Source organism: Fukomys damarensis, unplaced genomic scaffold (genome assembly GCF_012274545.1).
Source record: "Fukomys damarensis isolate Sample0158 unplaced genomic scaffold, DMR_v1.0_HiC HiC_scaffold_23, whole genome shotgun sequence".
Lineage (NCBI taxonomy): Eukaryota > Metazoa > Chordata > Mammalia > Rodentia > Bathyergidae > Fukomys > Fukomys damarensis.
In genome coordinates, this window is record NW_022900935.1 from 3,733,023 (window position 1) to 3,756,449 (window position 23,427).

The following is a 23,427-nucleotide window of genomic DNA, read 5'->3' on the forward strand; positions in this document are numbered from 1 at the left end:
ACACACACACACACACACACACACACACAACACTGCTCAAAGGTGAGGAGGAATGACCAAGTACAGCTAGCAAACATATGGACAAAAATATTCAACCTAACTAATGAGAACACTAATGAAAAATGAGATTCTATTACGTTTAGTGAGCTAGAAATTAAGGAAGGAAAAACATTCAATTCTGACAGAAGATAAACTCACTAATATTGTTAGTGGCATTACGTATCGGAATGACACGTTTAGAAATCAATATGGCAGTATCTGTCAAGAGTCTTGACAGTGTTCATACTTTGACATAATATTCCCGTTAATCTATCCTAGGAAAGAATCCAAATGCAGAGAAACTACATAGAAAACCACAGTTACTGTAAAACTGTTTTGAATGCAAGAAACTGGGAGCAACCTTAAGGTCAAACATCATAGGAACTACTGATGTATTTAAGGGTTACTAAGCAGCCATTAAGAAATGATGGTTATTGGGCCAGGGATTTAGCTCAGTGGTTTTGCTGCCACCTTGCAAGCACAAGGGCCAGAGTTTGATCCCTGGTACCAAAAAGAAATGATGGTTATAAAGACGCTCTAATAAGGTGGAAAAGGATCAGATCACATTAATTTTTAAGAAGGAAAATAAGGAATTGTATATAGCCTATGGCTATAACTAATAAAAAACCACATGTACATGAGAAATGAGAAGAGTTATTTAAAATGAAACTGTTACAAGTGATTTTTCTCTTTCATAATCCAAACTTTCCATAAAGCAGCTTTGTAAGTTCAACTATATGAAGCTGCCAATGGTCAACCATTTGGGTCTATAAAAGTGGTGATTTCACATGGTTCAACCTAGTATTTTTATAATTACATTAAGTTTTAATAGTATCTTTAGGCTTTCACAGCTCTTGTCCTTATTGTATACCACCCCCCTTAATATAAAGAATCTGGATACATATAGGGCACACAAATACGCCAATAGTAATCCTCAGAATTCTGTAATACAAAAAAAGAGACATCCTTTCAAGATGATACCAAACAGCTGACAGGGAAAAAAAAAGGTCAGACAAGTCAGTTTCACCATATAGCACTGAAGCCCAGTTTTGAAAGACAGGCTTCAGTAGCTGAAGGTGGAGGTGGCACTCTACGCTTTACATCTCAAGGGCGGAATCCCTTTCTCCGGGTCAGGAGAGCAGAGTGCAAAGTTGCATCGGAGACTGTCTATAGCAGGGTGCAGGGGGAATCTTCTGTCCCCCTGGACCTTCCTTTTCACTTCTGCTACCCCTCATCTTCAACCAAGTCCCATTTTTCCAGGCTAGCACCTTAAAGGATGTTCATGTCCTTTTTCTGGCCTGGAGACAAGGCTATCTGTTTTGAATGAAATACCTTTGATTCCAGGTGCCCCCAAAAAGGGATTAACATGGGAAGGCACCCTCGGAAAAGAGCAGGCTGAATCAACACCTGTATGGGTGGAATCTTTTAAAAATGATATTAGCACATGCACAGAAAATACCTAGGCAAACATGTCTAGTAAACACTTAGCAAGGGCCCTGGGAGTAGAATTATGGAAGGAGGGGTTTACTTTCCATGTAACAATTTCCATATTGTTTAAAAAGAGTATTATTGTTGCAGTCAGAAAAACAACGAAGATTAAGATATTTTTAGAGAGAAAACAGGAGACCACTTTTTGCTCAGTTTCTGAGTCCTACTTCATAGTTCCCAAGTGGCAGCATTTTTCATCCAAAGAAGGAAAAAGGGTTGGGGGAAACACCGCTTCCTGATTACCAGCAGGGACTGGCTGCTGTCCTGGGGTTTCATGCGCATCAGCTGCCCCTCTTAGGTGACAGTCCTGCTCTTTCCCAACAGCAACTACAGCCATCTGCCGGCAGCCAAGTACCCTAGCTAATGACTCACCAGCCTACACGTTGGTGTGCAGTGTTCTGAATTTGTACAACGTATTATTTGAGTTGGTTTATTAGCCTTTAGAAACCAGCCCAGTCGGTGGCTGGAGGCACCAGGAGCTGCACCAGCCCAGGATCTCATTCTCTCTTCAAAACAAGCCCATGAGGTAGGTTACTGACGCTGGGGCCCCTGTTTCAAGCACGAGCCACACAAATTTCCAGATGGCAGGGCTTTCTCTTATTCACTCCTGGGGCTGAGCAGAGGACAAGTCTCAGGAACTGGGGGCAGATATGAGAGACTGAATCCTCACGCAGAGATCATGTGATTTGTACAAGGTCACCCAGGGGGTAAGGAGGTAGCAGAGTCACCCTTCAGGCTCCAAATCCTTGGGCCTTAATGTGGGTCTCCACTGCTTTGGGGCACACAGGACAAAAAGAACATTCTGAGACCAAGGTTTGTCTCTTCCTCTCCCTCCCAGCCCACCACCATTCCTTGGAGCTCCAGGCAATGAGCCTCCAACCAGAGCTGAACACAGCGCCCAGAGGGCATGGGCTGTGTGCACTTCCTAGAAGCATCCGCTTTCCCAGGACACAGAGGCCTGAGCTTGCCACATGAGCCAGCCTCTGCATGCACGACCAAGATTTAAATGTTTACAGAAACTATCTTTTTTGGGAGGGAAGGGGTTGAAACAGGGTCTCACTATGTAGCTCAGGCTGACCTTAAACTCGCTATGTAGCCCAGGCTGGTCTAAACTTCACAATGCTCCTGCCTCAACCGTTTGAATGCTAGGAAATACAGCTGTGCACCACCATGGCCAACTTAAAAATCTATTTTTAGGTAGCCAATGTACAAAGATTTCACTGAAGATGACCTTGGAATGAGGCAGCCTGAGTGGGAATACAAACTCTACATCCAACTGGCAACATGCACGTTACTTAACCTTGTTGGGCCTCAATTTTGTCATTCATAAAATTAGGATAATAACACCTAACTCACTAGGATGAATGAAGATTAAATTATTACATTTAAGTGAGCTAATAAACTTAAGTGTCTTGAATACCGTATCTGAGCACACAAGGGAGTCAATACGTAACTACTGTGCTATGATTACTCCATTAAAGACAGAATCACAAAAATGACGGCAAAAGGAACTTTTAAAAGCCCATCTAGTCCAATGCCCTCATTACAGATGGGGAAAAAGACCTGAGGAGAGAAAGTATGCTAAAAAACCACCTATCATAGTGCCTTATAAGTAGTGCACACCCTGTATGAGACAAATAATACTATGTTGGAAACAACCTTCACTTATTCTGCTTAAAAATAATTCAAAACAAGTCCAGTTTAAGGTTGGAAATAATAGTATATGCTCAGACACTAAGTGAGACTGAAGCAGGAAGGTTTTTTTTTTCTTTTGGTACCAGGGATCGAAGTCAGGAGCTTGTGCTTTAGAGGCAGGTGGCTGAGCCACTGAGCCAAATCCCCAGTGCCTACAGGAAGATTTCTTGAGCCTAGGAGTTTGACGCTACCATGGGCAACACAGCAAGACCCAGCCTCTTAAAAACTACTACAAAAGGTTCAGTTTAATGGTATTCTCTCTGACTCCTATCTAGGATAATTTTTTAAAGAAAATTCCTCAATGGGTTAACTATTCATTTGGATCTGCTCTGTTAAAAACAGAAGCCATTAGCAAGATGTGGCTTTTTAAGCTTACTTCAATTACAGCTGAGTAACACTGACTATTCCTCCATCACACCAGCCACATTTCAAGAGCTCAAGAGCTGCATATGGCAAGCAGACAGCAAAGATCCAGAACACATCCACTGTCATGGAAAGTTCCAGAGGGCAGCACAGCTGGGAAACACAGACAGCATCACTAAGCACTGTGTGATTTCTGTTCTTAAACAGGAGATTTGGTTTCCTACATTCTAATGTCCTTAGCTAACACCGTAAGAATGATTGAGACCTCACTGGACTTCTTCAGTGCAAAACTGCATATTCTTGTCAAGTTCAATTTCCCTCAAAAAGTTCCCAAACAGTGTATACTGGGGGAACAAAAAGGAAATATAACTTCAAATAAAATGTGTTCTCTGACAGCCTGTAACTTGTGCCGCAAGCTAAACACATCAACACAGGTCAGCTACCCACTTACCCCGCCTCCCTGCCGCTGAAGTACCACAGAGGACTGCATCTCTCACCTCTGCAAAGCACTGTGGTTTGCAACAGGATGTGATTTCTTAGAAGCTGGTAAACAAGCTTATTTCCTTGACAACTGAATTCTGATACCAAAATACTCTTATGACCCCATGTAGGTGCAGCACAATCTCATCCTCACCACCCTGAAAGGTTCAGGAAGTCCTGTCAGACAGAACTCATCCTGTGATCCAGGGACTGAGCCTGGAGGCCAGGAACCAGGGCCTTGCCCACCTTAATCACTTTCCTCTGGAGGTCCGAGCAGGAACACTTCTAATGTCTCTAGTATGTTCTGTGTGAGACAACAGAGCAGCTACCATGTACTGAGCACACATCATATCCCAAGCGTTACTACTTTTGGCCCTGCTCTTCTGGAAAATGTTTTATTAGCGTATGCATGTGATATACAATAATCACATTCATCTTAGGGAACTGGCCTATTCTATACAAATCACAACTCGATCATTCTTTATCTTGCCCTCTCCTAACCGTCCTTTCCTAATCCCCTTCCCATCTCCACAGAATCTACCTGTTTCCTACCATCTCTCTTTTATTTTGCTCTTTGAATTACTTATATTTTGGGTTTCTCATATTAGAGAACCCATGTGACATGTTCTCTCATTATTGATATTAACACCAACAACACATGTGGTGTCCTGACTACAGGCTAGATATAATGACAGGCATTTTACTTGCTTTATCTTTAGCTGGCCTCAAATAGTTGAGGAACCAAACCCAGAGAGCTAAGCTCACAGATACACAGCTAAAGGTAGAGTCATGCTTGCTTGGTGATTCTGTGCAAGGGCAACTCTGTTACCACACTAGCCACTACACCCACTCATGCCTGGGGTTCGGGGGCCTACATCAGACATGGAAGTAGCTCTGAGTTCTCAGCCACCTCCACAGTATAAAGCCCCAGCAGGAGGGCCTTCCACTCCACATAGGGAGGATCCAATGAGATACAGGGGTTCGAGATCTTGCATGGCTCCAAAGCCTTTCCCTCTCTGTACTCAACCAAGCTGCTGCCTAATAGGTGGTGAGAACTGAAACCCAAATAAAAACAAGAAGTACATGTAAAGACAAAATGTTCCCGAGCTGCTTTATTTTTAAATCTCTTACTTCTCAAGCAAACCAATTACATGTCCAAGTCAGAGTTCTGGCCTCCCTAACAACCCAGGCTGTCAGAGGGACTGGTAAATCTGGAGACGCCACCAAATAGAGGCGCCGTGGAACAGCATCCTGCAATTTGTAGGCCTGGAGGGACCCAGTGCTCACCTGCCCAATATGCAGAAGAGACAGAAGGGAGAAAATTCAGTATTACACAGCACATGAGGGCTCCAGGCTCCCCATACAGCGTTCTCGATCTACCCTAGCAGCACTGCGAGTGTGTGCTATGCAGAAAGATCACTGCAGTCTGAGAGGTTTCAGAAGCGCTCTGGATAAATGAAATTGAATCATTACCTATTTTTAATGTGTATAAAAAATATAACCAGTACATCAAATGTGTGATTTTGCAGATGTTTCTGCTCAGGAAGAGGTTAATAGTAGTGTTAGGCTCAAGCCAATTTAAAGAAAAGCATTAACTAAATAATAATAAAGGGAACATATAAATCCAGCAAACCTTGTGCTGGTAGATGGCCAAGTAGGAAAACAAGTCCTACGCCAGTCTGGGCTCATTTCAGCAACAGGCTAAAGAAGGAATAAAAAGAAAAATAAAAGGGAGAAGAAAAGGAAGAAGAGCAGCAACAGAAGGGTGAAATCCCACTTTGGCCCCTAGAATGATTCCACTCTTACCTAGGGGAGACCCCAGCATCCATATGCACCATGCCCCTCCTACCCAAAAACACACAAAGGTACAAAAGTCAAAATGCATACTTCGGCCAGGCAGCCGGGGCATGGCCTGGGTCTCACGTGCCCCGACTCCTTCCCTACCCAAGACTACTGTCCAGATGCCCTCCCTCCCCTCTAATGCCAGAATCTGAGCCTGCTGTAAATGTTTTACCCACTTCCTTGCCTCAGTGATACAGGTATCACAATTACACTCTGCTGCATGCCTCCTTAAACTCCCATACACAAAGGCCAGAAGTCCCCCTTTCAATGCCTTTTGGTTCCTAGAGCCCAAATTATCAGTGGTTTTGATTTAAAGCACAATTCAGGTTCAGGTAACACCTCATAAAGCTGCCCCACATCTGCTTCAACACCTGCATCAGGGAACTGAGGGAGCTTGGAAAGGCTGCAGGGCATCAGACTCTCAGGAACCCTCAGCCACACCCCTGCAGGCCCTTCACCAAGAATGCAGCCCTTCTCTAAAACCGCCAGGGATGCCAGGGTCCTCATGACCACGCTGGAGCCAGGCCCCTTCCCAGAGGCAGGAGCATGTGTCTGCTTTATGACAGGAAGAAGTGATTTCCAAACATCCTTTGAGAAAGATTTTCTCGTTTACTAGAGAGGTATAAAATAATGGACAGGATTATACACCCCCAACACCAAACAAAACATGTGGAAGAAGAATCTTATTTAAATCTTTTTTTTTTTTTTTTGGTACTGGGGAATCAAACTCGGGTCCTTGTGTTTGCAAGGCAGGCGCCAGAACTATGGAGCTAAATCCCCAGCCCTTAATCTTATTTTTTAAAGCATCATCATTGTGACTACTTCTACTTTAAGAGAAGTACACGGACTAGAGTTTTGGGCACTTAACATGTTATGTGCAGAATTCTGTATTTCCAAATTCACCTACTTGACAAAATTTACTGAAAGCCTAAAATCAATAGTCATACCTCATTATTCAAGGAGGATTTGTTCCAGAACCACCCACCTCACAACCCTCCAGCCCACCCTCCCATAGATACCAAACCCACAGATGCCCAAGTCCTTTACATAATCTGGGGTGGTACATGCATACAACCCGAGCACACCTTCCTGTGGGCTTTAAATAACTAATTATTTACAGTAACCAATATAATGTAAACATTCAGCAAGAAGCTGTTATACTGTACAATTTAGAAAATAATGGCCAAAACCAGTTTGTATGTGCTCAGTACAACCAGAGTTTTTCTTCTCAAATCTTTCAATCTGCAGTTGGTTGGACCTGTGAATGCAGAAGCCAAAGACATGGGCGTCATTCAGTCATTCACAGAGATGCACAGAGAAAAATAAAAGAAAAATAAAAAATAAAAAGAACATGAGTCACATTCGATGTATGTTCCCCACAAGGGAGGTACAAGGTGACGCTCCAGGTTTTCACTGCATCTCTTGTACTGTAAGTGTCCGGTTGATGGTGTATTTAGTGCATATTTCTCACATCTGCCTGCTTTTTGTTCACTTTTCTGTTTAAAACAGTCCCTACACATGTGCCTAGTGACCCTAAGCTCAAAATGGCTGTGTCTTATGTGGAAATAAATAAATAAATAAATGTGCTTGATAAGCTTTGTTCAGTGTGGGTTAAAATGCTGCTGCCCAGGAGTTCAGTATTAACTTGTCAACTATGTACTAACACATTCAGGATAGGGCCATAGTACATCTTGCTGCCGGCAGTCAGTCATGCATGTACCACTGGTGGTTCAAGCTGGCAGGAACATGTTTAATAAGGTACCCTCACACAGAAACACACATAAAAAAATAAACTATGTATTAATCACATAACAACAACACTGTGACCAGGGCTGGAGTGTAGCTCAGTGGTACAGTGCTCTCTAAAGGATGCAAGAGGCCTCAAGTTAGATCCATAGCATGGGGTGGGGCTGGTGGGCTCTGAGGCTTTTTTTTTTTTTTTTTGAGTCAGGCTTTCGCTGTGCAGTTCAGGCTGGCCTTAAACTCACTATATACCCCAGGCTGGCCTCAAACTCATAGCAATGCTACCTCAGCCTCCTGAGTGCTGGAACTACAAGCATGTGCTATCACACTAGGCATCTTTAAGGCATTTTAAATAAAAATCCAATAGCAGCTCTGACAGCTGGACAGGGCAAAAGCAACTACCCATGGGAGAGAACATTTTAGGGGCCCAAACAAGGAAGTGAAGCTTACTGGGCAGGAGGATGAGGTCAGCAGGGACGCAGAGGCTGCTAGGAGAGCTCTTAGGGTAAGTGACCAAAAAGAACGTGTGAAGAGAAAAATGCTTACTCCCGGAAGCCCTATAATCTCCCTCCTGAAGATGCATCCTAACGAAGGATCTCAAAAGAGGGAAAGCAGAGGGGAATATAGATGGATATCCACTACAACTAACAGCACAGTTGGGGCCTTATAAACTGTTCACCTGCTTCTCACAACAATCCATAAGGTAGTATGCTTAATATGAATGTTTCAAGAATACAGACTATTCTGCCTTACACAATAGTGTGGCAAACATTTTTCACACCACTACACAGTCTTTACCTTCCCTATTTAACTGCTTAATTGCTGCCTGACATTCTATGTAATGTATGTTTTAGCCCATTGCTGGACAACCACTTTCTCCAGCATCTTAACTGCAACTCATGCCACTTAGGTACTCTGTAACAAGTGAGGAGCTACAGGACAAAGGGACCTGGGTATTTAGTCTGAACCTTCTTTAATTCAGCAATTGGGGCCAGGTATTTAGCTCAGTGGTGCTGCCGCCTGCCTCACTAGAACAAGGTCCCAAGTTCGATCCTCAGTAGCTCCCCCGAAAAAAAAAGAACCGTGCTTGCTTCAGCAGCACATATACTAATTCAGCCATTGACATTCTCGGCTGGTCAAATGAATCGCCATGAAGATCTCACAATACCATGTAGGAAAATATGGGCTTTCCAGGCTTTATGGCTGAAGAAACATGTTCAAAGATGAGCTTTCTAACGGGGCTGAATTGCCGGTGGCACATGCCCGTAGTCTCAGCACTGGGGAAGCGGAAGCAGGAGGATCACAAGTTCAAGGCCAGCCTCAACTATATAGCAAGACCCAACAAACACAACAAATGGGGCTGAGTTTATGCAACAGAAAAGATGACTCAAGAATATAGAATCCAAGATTCCTTTCTTTTGGTACCGGGAATTGAACTCAGGACCTTGTGCTTGCCAGACAGGTGCAGGGTCACTGAGCTACATCCCCAGCCCTAGAATCCAGATTCTAAAGGGTCAGACCCAGGGCCTCATCCCAGTACTCTACTGGTTACGGTGGGTCCTTGGACAAGACCCATGTCCCATGTGAGCAGCAAAACTCCATAACACAGCAGAGATTAAGAGCAAGGCTTTAACATCAGAGCAGCTGGGTTCAACTCCTGTTTTTGCCACATATTAGAAATAAAGTCTAAATTCATAGTCTCTAATTTACATAAAGTTCCACATTCAAAGGATCCCATACTTTGAAGATTCTGTGAGCCAAAGAAGATGATCCATGTACCCCAAATCCCAGATCCCCAAGTGCAAATAACAGACACACTTAGCCAAATAACTCTGAGGGACTAACAAATGCTATCAGTATTCACTGTTTCAATAAACAGCTCATCCTAGCTGGGGATTTAGCTCAGAGGTGCCTCTGCCTGCCTCGAAAGCGGAAGGACCCGAGTTCAATCCATGGTACAAAAAATACACACACACACACACACACACACACCAGCTCATCATCTGAGGTTTGGAAATCATTTTTGCTGTTCTTTTCCTTTTGCTAGATGCTAGAGTAAGATCCAAACCCCAGGAAGCACTCTGAGCTCATCATACAAAGATGCAGCACCCGACACTGCAACACTGTCCACATCCGCATTCTCCCAGTCATGTGGTGGGAGGGCCCTTCCTTGGGGTCATGACAACCAGTTCTCACTGTGACTGCAAGAAATGCCTCCACAACAACCAACACGCACCAAACCGATAAGGTGGAATCAAAACAAAAGCAGGGTCCTGGGGGAAATTCCCAGGATGCTTCTGGGTGCTCTTCAACTGGAATTCAGAAAGCTCATAAACACAAGAAGAAAACACCCAGAAAGCAGGCTTTGTGCTAAGAAAAGGGGAATTCTAGCTAGCAAAATAAACATCTCTGGAGGAAACTACAGTGGACTCGTGAGTTACGACGGGCCTGACCTACAAACAACTTGGGTTAGGATTGGAATTTTAGTTTAAACTTATGACTAATCTTAAATTACAACCTGAATGCCTGCCACTTGTGCTTCCAGATGGTCTCAGATACAGGTTTAACCTTTAAAGAATTCTGGAAGGAGCAACATCTTTTTATATGTGGGATTAACTGAAAAATCCTGGGCCAGGGCTGGGGATTTAGCTCAGTGGCACCGTGCCTGCCTGGCAAGTGCAAGGTCCTAAATTCTACCCTGGTACCAAAAAAAAGAGAGAGAGAGAGAGGGAGAGAGAGAAATTCTGAGCCAATGTCTCTCTAAGGACACAGATCTATCTGACTGTATACAGGAGAGAAACTCTGAAAGCTGTGTAGAAGAGCCTGAGCCTTCAACTGACCAACTTGAGTTACAACCAGCCCTCATGAATGAAATGAGTTCATTTAAGAGTCCACTGTATTTATTGATTGGCATGTGTGTGTGGTACCAAGGATTGAACTCAGGACCTTGTGCTTGCCAGGCAGCCAGGGTGCCACTGAGCTAAATTCCCAACGCTGGTCCACTATTTTGAAAGGAAGGAATGATGAATTAAAGTAGTTAAGGAAATGCAGCGACAGGTTCTATTATTGCCCAGGAACATCACCTTCTGTAAAATTCTTTAAGTAATAGAGGCTGCTACAAACTGAGGCCCTAGGGATCCCATCTATTTGTGGGCAGGTGTTTTTTTATCCACAGCCTCTTTCAGTGCTTCTGGGTAACTTAAACCCCTGGAGATGAACTAATAATCTGCTGGTTGTGCCTCTGCTCATTTCTGGCAAGCCTGACACCGCCAGGGAGGGCATGGAATAAGTTAGTCCTGAATCTGAATGCCACCTTGGTCAATGACAGACAGTTATTATCCCCTACGACCTCTATTATTTCAGTGTCTTCCTGGCTGGGCACTGAAAAGAGAAAGGGAAGGAAAGGCTGTACTTGAGGCCTCAAAGCTGATTCCAGGCCTAGACTACAGGTGAGAAGTTAAGATGTGGAAGATGAGGCTTCTTTTTAAATGAAGAACTGCAACTACTACACATTCATTCTTTCGCATTTTAAGAAGGGCTCCAGTGGAGGAGGGCAACAAAAGGCTGATCACTGCATATGAAGATGTATAGGGGAAATGAACTCTGCTGCTCTATCATATAGGAGGGTGACCACAGATAATGTATATTTCGTAAGAGACAGAGAAAGGTTCTGAACGTTTTCACCATGAAGAAATTATTAGGGCTGGGGATTTACCTCAGTGGTTCTGTCACCTGCCTCACAAGTGCAAGGTCCCAAGTTTGATCCCCGGTACCTCCCCCTCAAAAAGAAAGAAACTGTAATTATCTAAGTAGATATTTACTCTGATTTGAACACTACACAGTGTATACATGTATTAAGATATCATAGGGCCAGCTTAGAAAATAAAACTGGAAGCGATAGTCAATAGAAGACTATATATATATATAGCTAAATGTATAATAAGGTAGACTTCAAGTCACACAGCAAAACCAGGGAAAGCCACCAACTAAATATTCCTCTTTTAGCTGAAGTCTAAAAAAACACAAAAGCATGGGGGCGCACGCCTGTAATCCCAGCACTCCGGAAGCTGAGGCAGGAGGATTGCTATGAGTTCGAGACCAGCCTAGGCTACATAGTGAGTTCCAGGTCAGTCTCAACTACATAGTGAGACCCTGTCTCAAAAACAAAAACTAAATAAATAAGTAATAATAAAAAAATAAAGAAACACAAAGGAACAGTCAGAATCATCAACCTAAGGGACCTTCAACACTCAAGAACTACTCGCCAGAGTGTATAATCACTGCATTTTGGAATCAGAAGGGACCGGTTTTAAAGGCCACTTCTACCCTTCCTAGCTGTGTGACCCTGTACAAGCTACCTCATCATCCCTTATGCCTCCCCTTCCACATATGCAAAACAGGGCATGACAAGGCTGCGGGTGGTAATGACCGCATGAAGTGGTCTGTCCTGCTCGGCACACAGAGGCGGGCTCAATCCAGGTCCCTCTGCATGATAAGCCTGCCTGGCATGAAGAAGGGCCCAGTACAAACACAATGAGTCTGAAAGCCAGTCTCGTTAATCTGCTCTTCAGCTTTACACCAGGCCTTAGTCCTGAGATTTTTAAACACAATCTGATGGTGCTGATTTGCATGACAAGTGAAATTTCTACAGATAATATAACAAGCCCACAGTGAACGCTTTACATACATTGTTATTTAATCCTCCTGACTACCATGGGAAGCAGGAATACTATGCTCATTTTACTGATCAGGAGGCTGAGGCTAACAGAGACGAATTCATGATTTCAAATGTGCAAAGTACCCAAGCAGCCAGACACCTTCCACTATCCTGCACCAGCCTGCCTTCCAGTGAGCACTATTTTATTTCCCACTTTCTTTGATCTTACCTCCTCCTTTTGCACCTAGGCCGTAATACTCTATATGCCTTAAAGTCAAACACATGCTCTCCAAATGAAAAAGTAAACCCCCGAGGCCATAAAGTCTCATAAATCTATAGCAGTTTACAAATGCAGCATGGGTTGGTAGAAGCAGAGTGCCTGAGTGCCTGCCACCCTCAGGAAAGGAGAAAAGCATCAGGCCTTGGTTCCCTCAAATACTCTGGGTACCCAATGTTAATTGGCATACCAAGAGTGGTCACTTGTACTTAGAGGGGAAAAAAGCCATTTTTCCATAAGGGTAGCTTGTATTATCACCTGGAACCAAAGGCCCAGCAGCTTGTTCAGAGTAGCAGATGTAGCTCCCCAAGGCCCACAACAGTGAGGTTTGCAGCCCACTTTCTCTGAGAGATCCGGGCCCAGCTGTGACATCAAATGTAAACTCCCCTGAGTCCAAGGCCAGGGAGTATCCACAAAAGAAGTCTCTTTGGGCTCTAAGAACATGCTGCTGATAATGCCAGTTCTACTATCAACGCAGTTAATACTACCATGTGTCTGTCTTTACATCATGTGTTAACCAGTTCAATCAAACCATCAGAAATACTTTTGCTTTTTTCTTTTCTTTCTGGTGTGCGCCACACATAACTGTAGTGCTGGGGATCAACCCAATTTTAGCAATGTTAGGCAAGCACTCTACCAAGGAATCAGACCCAGCCAGAAATAGCTACTTTATTCTCGCTACTTTATAGACGAGGAGACTATAGAGAGAGTAAAGGAAACTGCCCAAGTCTGCAGGCTTGCACCTGATCCCAGGCCTTCTGGTTCAGCGCCTGCCCTTCATTGCCCTGACCTGGGGATCAGGCAGAAACTCCAAGAGCGCCTGGTCACGTGACTTCAGGCCAAGGGCTTAGCACCACCACCTTGCAGAGCCATCAGTGCTGTCATATATTATCGGCAGCACTGCTCCTACCACAGCCAGCAATGCTAGTCCCAAGTGCAGGAGCACAAACAGCAAAGAGGGCGTGGTCTTGATCGCTGGAGCAGAACCTGCTCAGCTCATTCATTCCTAACCAGGAGCCCAACACCATGAGGAGCCTGACCTTGCGAAAGAGCCAGCTGGCAGGGAGCCAAAGTCCAAAGGCAGCTCTGGACACTACTATGCTCTCAAAGTAGAATCCCCCTGCCTTAGCATTTGTCCATATTAGGCTGAAGCACTAAAATGCTGATACCCATTTTTGTTTTTTAAACCCAGGGCCTTTGCACTGAGCTACATCCCCAGTCTTTTTTCTTTCTTTCTTGTTTTTATTTTAAAATTCTGAGATAGTGTCTCTAAGTTACTGAAGTTCGCAGGCTGGGCTCAAACTTGTGAGCCTCCTGCCTCAGACTCTCAGAATGCTGGGATTACAGACTTGCACCCAGCAATACTCCATCATTTTACACCTAGAAAAATGGCAATTTCACATTGTTCAACATAACTCAAGAAGGAGGCTTACATTAAGGACCTAGTAGGTGTTCATTCATTCCAAATAGAGCCATGGTGTGGACCAAGGACAGTGGAACATCTTTACAGCAATCACAACTCTTGAGTAAAAGATTTATCACTCAAATTTTCCCTCCTAAGGCCCAGAAGCAAAGTTATCAGGCAAGTAACAAACTCAACCTGCTCCTAACTATCCAAACTGCTGTCTTTCCCTTCAGAAGCCCTGCCTCTAACAGTATGTATACAAAGTAATCACGGCTCAGATGGGCTTCAAAGGAACCCTGGAAGGCTCTGTCAACCAACAGTCCCCAGTACAAGGCCACCGGCGTTCTGGCAGAGTCCTGTCGTGGTGACACGTGACCCAGGTGGCACTTTCACCAATGGCCGGTGTCCTTCTGAGACCAGGCTTACAGTTCACTGAGTTCCCACCACTTTCGTCAACAACTTCAACCAAAAACACTTCTGACATCTAAACTAAACCACAAATGAATAAACAGTGAACCCAGACCTTTTCAGCCACCGTGGCCAAGCCTTCAGGGGAACCTCTCAGCCTATTTCCTCATCTATATAAGCAGAATTCAATCAGCATGAGCTTCTGAACGGGGCTGGCCTGGCCCTAGAAGGCAAGTGCCACTGCTGTACCTAGCTAGGACCCTTGGGTAAGTCACTGGGCCTTTCTGAACTTGCATCTCCTTATCTGCAAAATGAGGAAACAGGCGTCCTCGGGCTGTGGTTGAGTGAAAGAACGACTGCGGGGCTCACACGGAAGGCAGACTCCAGGGATGAACCCCAGGCCACCCACCCACCCATCCATGCACAGAAACAATGCTGCTGCTTCAGGGCAACCTCCCACTCCGGCACCACCAGTGCACTTCTCAAGACCAAGTCAGAGGTCTCACGTCTCAAGATAACCAGGGATCTGCAGACCCCATGCCGGGAAGACACTTCAAGACAGGCACAGAGAAAGCAATGACAGCTCATGCTGGAAATACGAAATAGAGCAAGCCTGACCAAGGTCACCAGGAAATCAGAAGAAAGGCAAAGGAGTGATAAATCCAAAGATGAGCCAGGACAGAGTGGCTCCAAAACGACCGCTGAGTAAACCTTTCAGCTGAGGGTGTGTTGGCCAAAAGCTCCACCTCTCAGTTTCTCAGCATAAAATTGCAAGGCTGGAAGCTGCACGCATGAAAGCAGAGAAGGCCTATCAAGACCAAAGCAAGCCAAACCTGAACTCTGGCACTCACAGCTACTAATGAGAAGGAGAAAGGGCATTCGGTACCACCAGGAAATGCTGCTGGCTTAGTTCTAACTGAAAGCTGCTTGCTATTCATCTACCCCAGCAGAACAGGTACAGGCAATAAGCATCTTTTCATGAGTTTACCACAGTTATGTGTCACTTAACATCTTGGTCAAGGGAGAACTGCATACACCACAGTGGCGCCAGAACTTATATCACCTGCCCTGTCAAAAATGTCACTGACTCCACACTGTCCCAGATCAAATGCAAACTCCTTAGCTAGGTATCATATATGAAGTCTGCACATCAATTAAATTATCTAAGGAAATTACCTGGGAAATGTGTCCCAGAATGTGTCCCTAGCTATGTATGGGCTGAATTTTAAATTAAAAATATTTCACTTGGTAAATGGAATGCCCAAATCTTGTAATAAGACCAACACTGTTAAATCAGATAATGGTTTCAGAACAGATTCTAACTCAGAAGGGTCCTGTAAGTTCAGCACAAGGAGAGCCTCACGGAGCATTTTAAGCAGAAATTCAGGGGCCGAACCACAGGGGTCAAGCACCTGCAATCTGCACGGTGCTAAGAAATCTTGAGGCCAGAAAACATTGGGCTGCAGTATTCACCAGTGCGCGCTTTAATCTGTCTAACCCTACAGCTGCCAGCCCTGGGCCAGGGACTCCTCCTCCAGGGGCTCCAAAGGGGCCAGTACTTGCCTCCCAAGATGGTGGGAGGTTAAATGAAACATCAGACATCAACCACCCAGGTTAATAAAAGAACCACAATAATAACAGCCAACACTCCTCTGGCACTGACCTGTGCCAGGCTCATCTTCACTTTGCACCCACAAGCTCACTCAACTCTCACACAACTCCTACTCAGCAGGGGAATGGTAACCACCAGGGTTGCTGTCTTGGAAGAAACAGGACTAGAGGACTGGAAATTGACCACTATAAAGCTGCAAATGAAGGCTCCTTTTCAGTCTCCTTGAGATGGCAGAAAAGGTGGAAACATGGTAAGGAGGTGAGCAGGGGCCCACCTGTATCCCTGATGTGGACTCCACCACGCTGGCTCTGTACTCAGCCCCAGGTCTTCCAGTCTTGGATGAGCTGCTTCCTCCACACGAAAACTCAGACCCACGTATCTAGTGGATCTACCTGACTGCTCGGCAAATCTCCATAGAATGGATGACCTGAAATCATCACTTGAGGCCGCTCAGCCAAGCGTCAGGACCGCATAGGTAGGGCTCAGTTTCCTCATCTGCGTAATGGGGTAACATGATAGCCTGTCCCACAGGGCTGTATGGAGAACCAAAAAGCAGTTGGTAACCCAGCTCCTGATGCTCACAGCCACCCAGCAGAGCTGCCCACACTGAGTCTCTCTCAGCAAACTGGGCGATTCAGGTGCTTCCGCACTTGGATCCAAAAGCTGTGTACTCTGGGCTGGGTGTTGTGGCACCAGCAGATGCGGCTGGACTGACTGGAGGATCACTGGGATAATCAGGGTGAAATTCCTGTTCAGTGCTAATAGGATAGCAAGGCTTTGCAGACATCACTCTCTAGGATTTAAACTGCTCAGAATAGCTGTGTGTTGATGAGAAGCAGCCCCATCAGAATGCCTGCGCGGGGAGTTTCAGGAACAGGAGGGTCCCCTCAACCCCACAGGTGGTAAATCTACATCGCAACTCTGCTTCCTATCTTTATCTTTCTCCACACTCACAGATGCACAGCAGCCCTGGCCCTCAACCTCTCAGGGTCTCCTGCCTCCCTCCTGTCCCTGTCACTTTCCCCAGTCCTTCCCGCACACCATGGCCAGAGGACTCTTCCTAAAATGCCAGCACTCTGCCAGCCTCCTCAAATTTCTACCTGCCCTGACAAAAATGTCACCGGCTCCACACCGTCCCAGATCAAATGCACACTCTAGCTTAGCATCTCAGGCATCCTGCAGCTCACTCCCAGGGTTGAGCACCTCCCTCTCATCGACTCCCTCGGTGGTTCTCAAGCTCACAAACCTGACCTTGGCACTGGTGGAGTAGATTCACTCTGACTGCCCCACCCTGTCCTCTTTGCCTGGGCAAAGTCTTCCCAAGCTGGCCATGGCCTGGAATATGTGCAGGGCTTGCTGCAGGAGACGGAACACAAGCCACACCTTCATATACATGGTCCTTCCTAAGACTTTTTCAAGCCAGGCGTAGTGGTGCCTCAGTTTCCCAGCACTCAGAAGGCTAAGACAGGAGGATTCCTGTGAGTCCGAGGCCAGCCTACATTACACAGTGAGTTCAAGGCTAGCCTGGACCACACAGCAAGTTGTCTCAAGATAACAAAAAAAGGTCTTGACCAGGGATTTAGCTCAGTGGTTCTGCCTCCTGCCTCGCAAATGCAACGTCCTGAGTTTGATACCAGGCACCAAAAGAAAAAAAGAAAGTTTTTTCCAGTGCTACTTCCTTCTTCCTGTTGCACTTCAAAGTTTTGGATGCATCTTGTCTGTCCTCCCACATTAGACACTGGAATTATGGCTTCTACCTGTGTTCCTTGCCCTGCAGTATTCAGAATAAGACACATAACCATAGCTACCACTTACTGTGAGCCAGACACCAGATTAAGTACATTAAAAAGTTCATCTCTTCTTCCTAGGATCCCTACAAAATGTTATCCTCACCCTGCAGATCAAGGGCTGAGGTTAAGGGAGGTGGGATCCTCAGGCCACACACCAAGCAGCAAAAAGGACTCAAGCCAGATGTGCCCCACTGCAAAGCTACCTCCCAGCTCTCACCACTCTTTCACCTAGTGCTTATAAAGTACTGAGTGCCAGATGGCCAGCACAAGGTGCAGTGCATGAGGCCCACGCTCTGGCAGAGTTCGTGTACCTGGAAGGGCACAAGGACTCTCTGCTCAAAGCAGGGTCCAGCAGCACAGATAAAGCAGCCAGACTGAGAGGAGCCCAGCTCACAGGGAGCCCACCCTCACAGATGAAGAGCCTCAGCCTCGATCAGCTAAGATCTCTATCAAAGCACAGCACACTCTAAAGCAGCCTTCAGCAGGCAATAACAAGTGGGGAGCAGGAGTCTGGCTCTGGAGTCAGGAAATACGATTCCATTGGCTACACAGGGACTAAACATGTGCCTCTTTGTACCTCATCTATATAACAGTGGTGATAATGGTTAATGTTTATACAATTATGTGCTCGATAATATCTGAAGGGATTGACAGTATTATTTCATATAATATCTCATTTAACCCTTCTTATGAGGAGGTACCATCATTATTCTCAGGTAGTATGCTTCTACCTTCTCATACCAGTGGTGGTGAACCTATGGTACAGATGCCACAGCAGGTACACAGAGCCCTCTGTCACATGTGAGCCAAGTGTATGAGTTGTGTTTTCTAAACCAAACCTCTATATTAGGGTTTAATTGCAATGTTGGCACTTTGCAACATGTGAGTTCTGGGTGGCAGTTTGGGCACTCAGTCTCTAAAAGGTTTGCCATCAATGTACTATGTTGTCTCTTGCCTAAGCTGGAAATGTGCTCACTGGGTTGTTGCAAAGACAACTCGTTGAGCTAAAGCTTCTAGTAGACTTTATCACAGGGTCAGTGACCCATAAGTGTTAAGTCTCAGCTAGGTACAATGGGTACACACCTGTAATCCCAGTTACTTGGGAGGCTGAGGCAGGACTGCAAATATGAGGCCAGCCCAAGAAACTTAGCTAGACTGTCAAAATAAAAAAGGCTGAGGATGTAGCTCAGTGGCAGAGGGCTTCCTTCCATGCACAAGGCCCTAGGTTCAATCCTCAGGAACACACACACACACACAGTTAAGTCTCCACCTCCTTACACGGGAACACTGATCTGTAAAAGCCAAGCTTGTGGGAATGGCACTGCTCTGGTCCCAAGAAGGGTGATCTCCCAATAGCACTGTCTGGTTTCTACACGTCACCTTCACCAGAAGGATTTGATACAGAAGAAATGGGACAAGATCCTGCACTCAGAGGTCCCACTACTGTTTCTGGGCAAGTGAGTCCCACACAGGCAACAGAAACATACGTATCTGGTCATACTGTCACTGGACCTCTCAAGCTTTGGGCACCTTGTTAAGTACAACAGGGGCTGACCTATCACCCAAGTCCTGTTTCTGGGGCACAGAAGCTCCTCAGTCAATGGCAGGAACCCAGGGTGAAGGGCTGGACTTCCACGAGGCTCCGTTCCCAAGGGGAGCATGCTCCAGTGCTCCAGGTGTGCGGAGGAACAGACTGCGAACACTGGCAATGCACTTCCACTGCCCAGGCAGATGGCAGAGCAGACACACCCCATAAGGCCTGGGAGTGGAGCCTGGCACAAGCCCCAACTTTCTCTTCAGCCTCATGCCATAGCTCATGTTATATGGAGTGACATGTCCACCCCCTAACGATGTCTGTCCAGCTCTGTATCTGTGGCACATATGCAGCTCAGAACAAGCACTTAGCACATACATCCTGAAGTCATGCTATCCTGTAACTTCAGACACTCGCTGTCAAGTCTCTGTACTTGCCTAGTGGGGAGCAGGATTTTGAATAGTCAGGGAACCCGTCCCAACACCATCTCCCTGTGCAGTGGGTTACCTGTCCTCTTCTCTCCCCTGTGGAGTGTGACAGTAATCAGACTTTTCGGAGTCACAAATAGGAAGATCGGCTTTCAAAGGCAAGGCTTATCAACCCCTCAATGTCCAAGTACTAATCATTGGCTATTTTTACAAGTATTTCACCCAAAAGAGGTCAGTTGGGTTTAAATGAACAAGACTGTCATTACATGGGGTCTGAGTTGACCTGTGTTTCATCCACCCCAGGGGATGGCCAAGACACTTTAGTATCAACTCTGCTGCTTTACCTTGTAAAATGAGGGACTTCTCCTATCAGCTCCTGCTAGGCAAAACCACCTGTGATCTATAAGGACCACTCCTGAGGTGGCCTCCCTAGCTTATTCCTGCTTCGGCCCTACCATCAAGCACCAGAATTGTAACTCTCAGAATAATCATTCCTAAATTAGAAGCCAGAGCTGTGTCAGGAAAAAAATGCTTTGAAATCATAAATCACTTAGGGGTGGTAAGATTATTAGCTGATAAAGAAATGCAAATAAATGCCATTTACCTATGCATTCTTAAATGGGAAAGTGAAACTAGTGCCAACAAATATCACGGAATTCACTTTTCCAAAGTCAAAGCAAAACCTTATTTCCTTCAATGATAAACTGAGATCTAGCTGTTTCTCTACCATCAGTCCTACTGAAAATAAAAACCGTGGTGGTCTAATCTGTCTACAATGCAGCCCCAACCTCTCTTGTCCCAACTATGTACACTAGTTTATCAGATTATTCAGGTAAAGAATAAATCTGACAATAAACAGTCAGAAACTACTTAGGAGCCTAGGGGACACTAAGAAAAAATTATTGAAAGACTAGATATGAAACCCAAGTGGCTTAATTCATGGACACAGACAAATCTCAAGAGATCACTCAGATATAAGGATCTGGCTATGTTGCCTAGGCTGTCCTCAAACTTGAAATCCTCCTGCTTCAGCCTCCCAAGTAGCTGGGATTATAGGTGTGCACCACCACACCTGGCCCTCCCTGCCATTTTTTTCAATGCTGAGGGCTGGTCTAGACCCCAGGGAAACAGATGCCAAAGAGAAAACAAAAACCCCTCTTCTCAAAAAAGCTTAAATAGGTTCGGGGATTTAGCTCAATGGTTCTGCCACCTGCTTTGCAAGCGCAAGGTCCTCAGTTTGATCTCCAGTTAAAAAAAAAAAAAAAAAAGAGCCTGCATCACAGTAATAGGGTTGCACTACTGAAGAGGATATCCTGTGCAAAAATTCCAACACACAACCAGACCAGAAGTACTGCTCCTCCCTTCCCATGGCTGAACACCCCATTATTATGTTTCCTGAGCAGTGTCATTACGTCTTCAGACACATAAGCAGCTTGGTACGATGGGAAGAACAGTTGTGTGCAGCAGCTGTACCCTTCCACTGCCTGAGCAATACCTTGAGTAAGTTACTCCCCACTCCCCTACCTGAGCCTCAGCTTCTTCACTTGTAAAATGCGGAGAGCAAATACCCCAGAGGATTTTGTGTGGGTTAAATACGCTCAGGCCGATGAAGCACAGTGTCCTGCAGACAGTAGGCTCTTCTCCACCCCATCCAGTCTTTTCAGACTGTCCAAGTGAGAGCCAAGTACAGGATTCCTGAGATGCCTCCAGCGACCTGTCTCTCTTGAGTCATTAGCAGCACTTTCCCTCAGTCTGAGGAAGGGCCCCTCCCTACCTGATATGCTGATTGGAGCAGCCCCACTGAGCCACTCCACCCTTCCTGCCCGCTTTTATCCAGAGAACACCTTGGAAAACTTCAGTTCACTTTTAAAGTTTTCTCCTACAACTGACCTGGAGAAGTCCTTCTCCACTCAGGCTGGTGGCAAGGCCCAGCCTTCACAAAGTGAGTTTTCTGCCAACAGCAACAGGACAAAAATGACATCTCCCATGTTTTCAGTCAATATATGGGAAGGCATCAAGGAAAAACTTAGCCGGTCTAAATTCATCTTAATTCAACAGCAACATTATTTAAACAAGGAACCAGAATCCTCCAACACATTTGGGGGTCAAAGTCTAGGGCAATCATATGCCTGTACTGGAAAGGAGGGCCCACTGGGGCCGGGGCAGCAGGTGGATGGCCCTACAGACCACTCGTGGAAGCTCCCTAGACCAAATGGGGCGGAAGTCCCTGGCCCTTCCAAGGTGTCTGCCCTGCAAAAGGTTCCAAACGGGATGGTGGGCAGACTCATGTGTGCCGGCCTACCTGAAATTCAAGCTCCTCCTTCATTACCAAAACAAACATGGAGTGGAGCTCGCTCTGTCTGGAGTTTCTCTCACCTGATCGGATGCACCTCCATAATCAGCAGTTCCAACCCTTACGAGCTGACAGTTCAGGGGAAAGGGGAGGCTGTGCCTGCTCGGGTGCATCGTGTCCTGGCTGTAGGTTGGGCTCTGAGCCTGGGGGCCTCCCCCAGCCTGCGGCCTCACAAGCGCGATTGTGCGTTCATTTCTGACTGGTCCGGCTCCCCCACGCTCACCCCTTTGCTCCCACTCAGTCCGCGGCGCCCCCAGGATGCGCTCTGACCTCCTATGAGCGGCACCAAAGCGGCGCCACGGGAAGGGCCCTGCGCTGCCTTCCGGGGGCACACAGATGTCTGCCATTCTCCTTCTCACCCTCTCCCAAGGCAGGGTCCCAAGTAAGGGCAGCCCTCGACCCCTAGGAGGCACAGCACCCGGGCCATCCCCACTCCAACTGGAGCCTCCCCTACCTCACACAGGATGCTAAGAAGGCGCGTCCCAGGTACAGACGAGGGGGGAACCTGGATCGCAGACGGGCAGGGGTCAGGGGCCAGGCCAAGGACAGAAGGTGTGGAGCTAGGCCAAGGTGGTGAGAAGTCCGGGCGACCGGTTCATGGGGGGAATGGGGCAGAGGCCCAGCCGGCGGCTACTGCGGGGAAGCGGTCCACACTCAGGACCACAGAGGGAAGAGAAGATTGACCCGGTGGAAAAGAAACAAACCTAAGCTACCACTGGAGGAGGAAGTGTCGGGGGTCCAGGCTGAGGAGATGCAGAAGAGTAGAGTCTGGGGGGTGAGGGGGCCTAGGCTGGGCCACGGCAAGGAGAAACGGCGGCCTAACTTGGGTCGTGGGGACGGGGGAAGGGGACATACCCTGGCCATGTACAGAGGTAGGGGGACACCTGGGTCAGCGGAGGGGGTGCCTGGCCCACTGGGGAAGTGGGTCTGGCCTGGGCTGCGGGGAAAAGCAGCCTGCACACGGAGAAAGAGGAAAGTGGGGCTCCAGCTGGAGCCAAGGGCGGGGGCCTACAGAGGCGGCAGGGTCACCGGCCACCTTGGAGACCCGCGGCCCGGTCCAGAGAAGGAATGGTGTCTGCCTGGGTTCCCGGACCCCGCCCCTCCCCCAGCCCACTGGGGAAGTGGGTCTGGCCTGGGCTGCGGGGAAAAGCAGCCTGCACACGGAGAAAGAGGAAAGTGGGGCTCCAGCTGGAGCCAAGGGCGGGGGCCTACAGAGGCGGCAGGGTCACCGGCCACCTTGGAGACCCGCGGCCCGGTCCAGAGAAGGAATGGTGTCTGCCTGGGTTCCCGGACCCCGCCCCTCCCCCACAGCG

The 23,427-nt window shown here is 46.7% G+C and overlaps 1 protein-coding gene and 1 long non-coding RNA gene across 6 annotated transcripts in view; one reads left to right on the forward strand and one right to left on the reverse strand.

Annotated features, from left to right (window-relative positions):
* Capzb (capping actin protein of muscle Z-line subunit beta) overlaps positions 1–22,272 on the reverse strand; it is a 122,169-nt gene extending 99,897 nt beyond the window's left edge. Inside the window, exon 1 of one of the 5 annotated variants that reach the window (XM_033767913.1) lies at positions 22,138–22,264. In XM_033767913.1, the coding sequence (XP_033623804.1) occupies positions 22,138–22,227 (90 nt within the window). In that variant the 5' untranslated portion in view covers positions 22,228–22,264. Of the gene's footprint in view, positions 1–22,063; positions 22,110–22,137 lie in introns of those variants that run through there. The other 4 variants (XM_010614233.3, XM_033767912.1, XM_010614232.3 and 1 more) reach the window with 4 other exon arrangements.
* Positions 22,273–22,465: 193 nt separating this feature from the next.
* LOC104855389 overlaps positions 22,466–23,427 on the forward strand; it is a 21,843-nt gene continuing 20,881 nt past the window's right edge. Inside the window, exon 1 of the long non-coding RNA XR_778398.3 lies at positions 22,466–22,600. This is a non-coding gene — a long non-coding RNA (uncharacterized LOC104855389). The remainder of the gene's footprint in view (positions 22,601–23,427) is intronic.